The sequence below is a fragment of the Polyodon spathula genome, unplaced genomic scaffold (assembly GCF_017654505.1).
Source record: "Polyodon spathula isolate WHYD16114869_AA unplaced genomic scaffold, ASM1765450v1 scaffolds_2237, whole genome shotgun sequence".
NCBI classification, from domain to species: Eukaryota; Metazoa; Chordata; class Actinopteri; order Acipenseriformes; family Polyodontidae; genus Polyodon; species Polyodon spathula.
Genome location: NW_024473711.1, coordinates 79,427 through 86,913, shown reverse-complemented (window position 1 = coordinate 86,913; position 7,487 = coordinate 79,427). Strand labels below are relative to the sequence as shown.

The 7,487-nt window shown below is 46.0% G+C and overlaps 1 protein-coding gene, 3 non-coding genes and 1 pseudogene across 4 annotated transcripts in view; all 5 read right to left on the bottom strand.

Annotated features, from left to right (window-relative positions):
- The window catches only part of LOC121310463 (CAAX prenyl protease 2-like), an 8,105-nt gene extending 6,006 nt beyond the window's left edge, over positions 1-2,099 (bottom strand). The window contains exon 1 of the mRNA XM_041243640.1: positions 1,964-2,099. Coding sequence (XP_041099574.1) covers positions 1,964-2,099 — 136 coding nt within the window. The remainder of the gene's footprint in view (positions 1-1,963) is intronic.
- Positions 2,100-3,664: 1,565 nt separating this feature from the next.
- Positions 3,665-3,782, bottom strand: LOC121310506. Its single transcript, XR_005948843.1, has one exon. It is a non-coding gene; the product is annotated as a U5 spliceosomal RNA (small nuclear RNA).
- A 399-nt stretch (positions 3,783-4,181) lies between these two features.
- On the bottom strand, positions 4,182-4,381 carry LOC121310537. The gene has a single exon (XR_005948868.1). It is a non-coding gene; the product is annotated as a U2 spliceosomal RNA (small nuclear RNA).
- A 940-nt stretch (positions 4,382-5,321) lies between these two features.
- Positions 5,322-5,439, bottom strand: LOC121310505. Its single transcript, XR_005948842.1, has one exon. It is a non-coding gene; the product is annotated as a U5 spliceosomal RNA (small nuclear RNA).
- A 433-nt stretch (positions 5,440-5,872) lies between these two features.
- On the bottom strand, positions 5,873-6,051 carry LOC121310533 (annotated as a pseudogene).
- Between the last annotated feature and the right edge of the window lie 1,436 nt (positions 6,052-7,487).

Genomic DNA, 7,487 nt, shown 5'->3' with positions numbered 1-7,487 from the left:
GTGATGATGCTCCTCTTGAAGGAAGCAGCCATTTCCCCAGCATTAGAAATCTCTATAAAAACACTCAACAAATCATATTTTAAAATACTCCAAAAGCACTTGTAGTATTCAGCAGGTAAGCCATCCTCCCCAGGCGTTTTCCCCATTTTGCTCATTTTCAAAGCTTTATCCAGCTCTTTTAGAGAAAAGCCCTTTACCAACATCTCCTTCTGTTCATTATTTAACCCTGCATTGATACCTTCAATCATTTCTTTATAATTGCTCTCTACCACACTCTTTTCATTGTACAAATTCTCATAAAAAATTTCCGCCACTTCACACATGTCTTTATTTCCCTTCCTCACCCCACCATCGACCCCTTTTAACCCCTCCATCACCTGCTTCCTGTCAAATACTTTCTTAAAAAAGAACCTTGAACAGGTCTCTTCTTTCTCAATCCTTTCTATCTTGCTTTGCAGTATCACTGACTCACTTTTTTTATACCTTAAATGTTTTATTCTCTCTTTCACCCCCTTTATCTCTTCAGAGACTTCAAAACCCGCCCTCTCCTGCAAAAACAATCTCTGAAGCTTCCTTTCCAGCCATTTGCATTTCTCTCTTGCTTTACGCACCTTATCCCTGCCTTCATTTATAAAAAACAATTTGGTTTTCCTTTTAACAAAATCCCACCACTCACTCTTCCTTTCAAAGAAAACCTGTAGAGACCTCCACCCTTTATACTTCTCTACATATTTCTCTCTTATTTTACTATCCTCTAATAATTTTACATTTAATTTCCATACTCCCTTCCCCTTTTCACTCACCCCTCCCAGATCCAATGTTGACTTCACCATCACATGATCGGAGAAGAACACAGGCTCCAGTTTACAACCTTTCACCTCCACCCCCTCGGAAACAAAGACCATATCGATCCTGGATTTCCTAGTCCCCTGAGGGTTGCTCCAGGTAAAGCCCTCTTCAGAATGGATCCTCTTATAGCAGTCTGTCAACTTAAAATCTTTAATAATTTTGTTCAATAACACCGATGTTTTATCTAATTTAAACTCTTCCTTCCCAGCCTTCCTGTCACTCCCACTCCTCACACAATTCCAGTCACCACCCATCACTACCGGTATGGATGAACTAAGCTCCATCCTCACCAGTCCCAACAGTTCAACCCTCTGGTGTTTCTCCACAGGCGCATACACATTCACCAGTTTAAACTCTTGTTTATTACAAACCACTCTCACCATCACAACCCTCCCATCCTGCAACACACTTCTCTCTTTAATTACACACTTATTATTTTTAAACAGTATTGCCACCCCCGCATTCTTATTTTCATCTGTCCCCGACCACACTGATTCACCTTTCAGCCACATGCTTTCCAACTCTCTATATTCTTTTCTAAACCCAATCCCACACTCTTGTAAAAAGAACACATCTGCATCAATATCTGCTAGCCACTCTAAAACAGCTTTGCACCTGACCTTGCTCACCACACTCCTCACATTCACTGTAGCTATTATGAGCGCCATGTGGAACAACAAAAGGTGTGACAACATAACCATTACATTTTACTTGGCTCCATCCCCACGCTATCTGAGAACTGCTGCACGTTATCATCGTCTAAAAAAGAGGTGCCCCCAGGGTCAACACCCCTCCCACCATAAGACCTGTCACTCAGTACCGAGGAGTCAGAACCAGGAGACACCGGAGCTCCCGGCCTAGCATGTTTACTGTCCTCTTTTATTCCCTTTTTCCCTCTTTTCCCCACTTTCATACCACCTCTTACATCTTCTCCTTTCTCCAATTTCCTTTTCCCCGAAGCTCTCTCCTGCTCCATTTGTTCCTCATCAAGCTCTCCTCCCACCTCTTAAGTAGAAGTAGATTCTCGGGGGGGCTAGTGTCTACTCACTCCCACTCACCACATATCCCCTTGGATGCATCTGGCCACATGGGATAGGGGTCTCGTCCTGGGTACCTGAGGGACCCACCTCCCCCTCACTCTTATTCGACCCCTCTCCGAGCCCCTCACTGTCCTCTTCTGAAGATGTAACCTGCAGATCTACTGCCAAGGAAACCCCCTGCTGCTCCTTCTGTCCGTCCCCCTGATCCATCTCCTCCTCCCCCTCCTAACCTATCTGCTTTTCCTTTTTTTTTTTTTTTTCCTTCCCCGGATGTGGACGGGAAGGGGAGTAGGAGAATGAGAGTGAGAGGGGAGAAGGGGACGACGAAGTGGAGGGAAGGAAGGTGGAGTCATGAGAGGAAGAGAAATTAGCGGAAGGACGAAAGTTGACAGAGGGAGAGTAAGGGGAGGGAGACGAGAGAGAGGTCTCCCTCTACCTCTCCCTTTCCCTCTCCCTCTCCCTCTCATCATTGTAGATATTTGCTTTGTTAGCAAAGGAGGCCGGACAGTGCATAAAAAGGTGCTCAGTACTGTCACATAAGCTACACTTCCTTTTCTCCTGACACTCGCTCGCCACATGCCCCTCACCTTTACAAACATAACACATAATTTTTGTGCACCCCGCCGCCAAGTGACCCATTGCCCCACACTTTCGACACAATTTGGGTTGCCCAAAATAATGTACATAACCCCTATCCATCCCCAGCACTATTTCAGAGGGAATGATTCTATACCCCTCATACCCATTCGGATCTGGCAACAGACTTACACGCACCCTCCAAGCACCATTCCATACCCCATCACTATCCCTCACTTTCTCTGCACCCCCATGCACCAAACAATACTTTCTCAGCCATATACACACATCCTCTCCCTGCACAGTCTCCGAACCCATCCTCACAATCACCACCCTCCTAGCAACATCAGTCAAGGTAGTCACATGAAACCTACTCAACTGATGGTCATCTTTCCCTAAAATAAACAACCGGTGACATTTCTGCAAATCACTCACCTCCCTAAAACTCACATCCCAAGTGTTTCCCTTCCCCACAGTAATAATACAATTGAGTTGATCTGGCTTGAATCCCAATTTATTCTGTAACACAGACCTAGAGAACTCAAGCCTATTAAATTCAACCTCCTGCCCCTCTCCTCTCTCCTGCTCCTTCAAGGAAATCCTTATACAATTAAAACGACGTGCCGCAAACCTCGAGGCCGCCATTTTAACTATATAAACACCTTCTCCCACAAAAAAGAAAGCTTAAGTTTTAAATTTAGCCAAGGCCAAAAAAAGCAAGGTATCAACCTATGAAAAGAAAACGAAAAACAGCAGATAAGGTGCCCTCAAAGGGTCCCCCTTACCTGCTCAACAACCTGGCTCCTGGACTGCCGCCTGCCCTAGTCCTCTGCTACCCAGACCACAGCTACCAGCAACCAACGCTGCTCCCGTTTACCTTACCGAAACCGATACCTTACCGATCACTTCACAAATCGAGCTGCGGTCAAGCCACACACTGGATCAGAGCCAAGAGGCCGAGAAGCGATGCCCACAATGGTTTTGGCCAAACGCCCCGCAAAAAAAATCAACCGCCGTCGGGCGGCCTGCGCCGCCGCAGCGTCGTGGTACTTCTTCCCTCTCGGGCGGCGGAGGGAGGGAGGAGGAAGGAAGGAAGGAAGGAAGGAAGGAAGGAAGGAAGGAAGGAAGGAAAGGTGCCGGGCTCCAACGGGGGCGACCGCCCTTTCTGTGCTCGTTCTGCTTTTAAACTCCAGGTGGAGCCCCTCCCTGAGGGGAAGGGCTGTCCAAAAATTGGATCGAACTCGTAAATGCTCCTCTCCACGGAAATCTTTAGTAAAAGGCGAAAGGTTCATTCGAGCTGTAGAGAAGCCGGAGCGTGCCTTTGCTGGTGGCCGAGCCCTTCCGGCCGGCCCAAAGGCCCAAAGGCCCAAAGGCCCTCCCCTCTGCCAAGCGGCAGCGAGGCCACGCACGCAAAACAAAAACAGGGAACTCCTCCCAAAACGCATCTGCCGTTCCGCCCCGGCGAAAGGGCGCTTTGCTGCTGCTGCTACACTGGCCTGCTGCGTGTGTTAGGCCTGCCTGAATATGAAATATGAAAAAAAAAAAAAAAAAAAGAACGAAAAGAGCGGGAAAACGGCGCGTCCCAGGAAAGGGGAGGGGGGCAGGGAGGGAGGGGTGGGGCTCTCTCTCTCTCTCTCTCGCTCTCTCTCTCTCTCTCTCGCTCTCCTCTCTCTCTCTCTCTCTCTCTCTCTCTCTCTCTCTCTTTGACCTTTCTGAGAAATGGGCACCGTTCCCGGAGGTACTGCAATACCGGGTCGATGCGTGGAGTGGACGGAGCAAGCCCCGCTTCCATCTCCCGCTTCCAAAAATCCATTTAATATAGACGGTCCCCCTATGGGGGACGTATCAGATATTAAACTGATAAGAACAGATTTTTTTGTTTTTAAAGTTTTTATTTATTTTCATTAAACAAAGAAAAACATACTCATACATAATCAAACCACTAAATACAATACAGAACAAAACAGTCACATTATCGAAGTCATAACAAACCACTAAATAACACATCACACAAAATTCACAAAAACCAACCCATAAAACCTTACACAAAAAAACCTGTTCTCATATCCCAGTCCATTCCGAAGTCCAAACCGTTCAAATCCATTCCTACACAATCTTCATCCAAATCTCATCACTCAGTCCAATCCATTAAAGTCTTCTTCCAATCTTGTTCTAAACCATATTTTCATCCATTACATTCAAAGTCCAAATCCAATTCTTTATCCAGTCCCTTCCGTGATCCAAATCCATTTCTTTATCCAGTCCCTTCCGTGATCCAAATCCATATCTTCATCCTGTCCCTTTCAAAACCATTTATGCAAATTTCTGTATCCAAAATCCAAAATCTTCATCCAGTCCTTTCCATAAATCAATCCTGTATCTTCACAACCATATCCCTGTCCTTTCCAAAACTGTGCATCAAAACCATTTCCATTTCCAAAATCATTACCCAGTCCATTCAAAAAAAACTCCAAAATTGAGAGTTTTTGGAAAAGGTATTGTAAAACTGTATACTCCTATGTTAAAAGAACTCCATACCGTAATTGCCCAGCTTACCTAGGACGCCCGTTGCGGAACTCAGAGGCGAAGGTTTTAGGTTTCTGGACACGACACGACTCTACACACACACATGATCGGAGCCAAGAGGCCGAGAAGCGATGCCCACAATGGTTTTGGCCAAACGCCCCGGGCGCGGCCGCCCGCCGCAGCAGTCGTGGTACTTGCTTCTCGGGCGGGCGGAGGGAGGGAGGAAGGAAGGAAGGAAGGAAGGAAGGAAGGAAGGAAGGAAAGGTGCCGGGCTCCAACGGGGGCGACCGCCCTTTCTGTGCTCGTTCTGCTTTTAAACTCCAGGTGGAGCCCCTCCCTGAGGGGAAGGGCTGTCCAAAAATTGGATCGAACTCGTAAATGCTCCTCTCCACGGAAATCTTTAGTAAAAGGCGAAAGGTTCATTCGAGCTGTAGAGAAGCCGGAGCGTGCCTTTGCTGGTGGCCGAGCCCTTCCGGCCGGCCCAAAGGCCCAAAGGCCCAAAGGCCCTCCCCTCTGCCAAGCGGCAGCGAGGCCACGCACGCAAAACAAAAACAGGGAACTCCTCCCAAAACGCATCTGCCGTTCCGCCCCGGCGAAAGGGCGCTTGCTGCTGCTGCTGCTACACTGGCCTGCTGCGTGTGTTAGGCCTGCCTGAATATGAAAATATGAAAAAAAAAAAAAAAAAAAAAAAAAAAAAAGAACGAAAAGAGCGGGAAAACGGCGCGTCCCAGGAAAGGGGAGGTGGGGAGGGAGGGAGGGTGGGGCTCTCTCTCTCTCTCTCTCTCTCTCTCTCTCTCTCTCTCTCTCTCTCTCTCTCTCTCTCGCTCTCTCTCCTCTCTCTCTCTCTCGCTCGCTCTCTCTCTCTCTTTTGACCTTTCTGAGAAATGGGCACCGTTCCCGGAGGTACTGCAATACCGGGTCGATGCGTGGAGTGGACGGAGCAAGCCCCGCTTCCATCTCCCGCTTCCAAAAATCCATTTAATATAGACGGTCCCCCTATGGGGGACGTATCAGATATTAAACTGATAAGAACAGATTTGATTTTTATAATAAATTTAATCTTAACAATTAACAACACAAAAACATTCAAAAAACACAACACTTATTACAATTACAAAACTGAACACAAATCAAAAACTAGCTTTTACATATACAAAAATAACTAAACAGAAACCATTACTTTAACAAAACAAAACATCCAAAAAAAACACACAATATTAATTCCCATTACAGCACAAAAACACAGTCTAATAAACAAAAACTAACCATATATTCTAACAATACAAGAAAATGACCTTCAATTTACATATATGCAAAACAAAGTATTACTATGCTCCCCAAAAACAAAGCCCCATATTCCCAATTATTTTATCATTCAAAACAACAAAAACAAACACAAACTTACTTTTCACCCCAGAACAAAATCCCAAATTCCCAATTACATTATTTTTTCATTCAAAACAAAGGAAACAAAAAACACTATACACAAACAATATCATTTCATTATAATAATCATTTCACAAACATGCAAATTCAGAAAAAACAAAAACAAAAAACAAACCATATTCCCCTATTTCTTTTCCGCCTCTCTCCTTGCTATATCTGCCCTCCATCTAGCACGTTGCAAAATCTTGTCTCTCTCAATTCCATACTTCTCTATCTCACTTTCTGACGCAGGTCCCTTTCTCAGTCTTTCATTCCAGATCATTAATTCATGGAATTCTTTTTCACAATAACAATACATTAGCGTATGTCTATACGTCGAAGTCTCTACATATTTATCACCTTTCTTTCTCTTCTTCTCCTCTTCTATTTTCATCTTCTCCGCCCAAGAAAGCTTTGCATATTCCTCCTTTTCCCGTTTCCTTTTCTCCTTTGCATCTTCCTTTTCTCTCTGCTGATTACTTCTTCTTTTCCTCATTCCCTCCTCTTCCTCCACACTTTCAGACCAGCTCGGACCAACTACACCCTCACTGGCACTCTCTTCGCTGCTACTCACAGCTCCCGCTCCTCTCTCTTTCCGCTTCTTTAAAATTTCACCCTCCGCTCCCTCCATCGCCACACTCTCTTGCACCTTGTCCGCCCCACCATCACCTTCACCCACACCACCACCACACACACCCACACCTGCACCCCCTTTCACTTCATTACCACTCATACCCCCTCCACCACTAACCACTCTCACCAAACCACCTTCCATACTTACATCACCACCCCCTTTACTCCCTCCACTCATTCCCTCTCCACTCCCATCCTTCTTTGCACCATCACCACTCTCACTTGCTCTCTCACCATCCATACCACTCCCACCTCCACTCTTTTCTTCTCCACTCCCATCATTCTTTGCACCATCACCACTCTCACTTGCTCTCTCACCATCCATACCACGCTTCCCACATTCTCTGTACAGGTGATCCAGTGCTCCACACATACTGCAACTCTTTGGGGTTTTACAGTCCTGTGCTTCATGCCCTTCCCTTCTGCATTTCTGGCAAA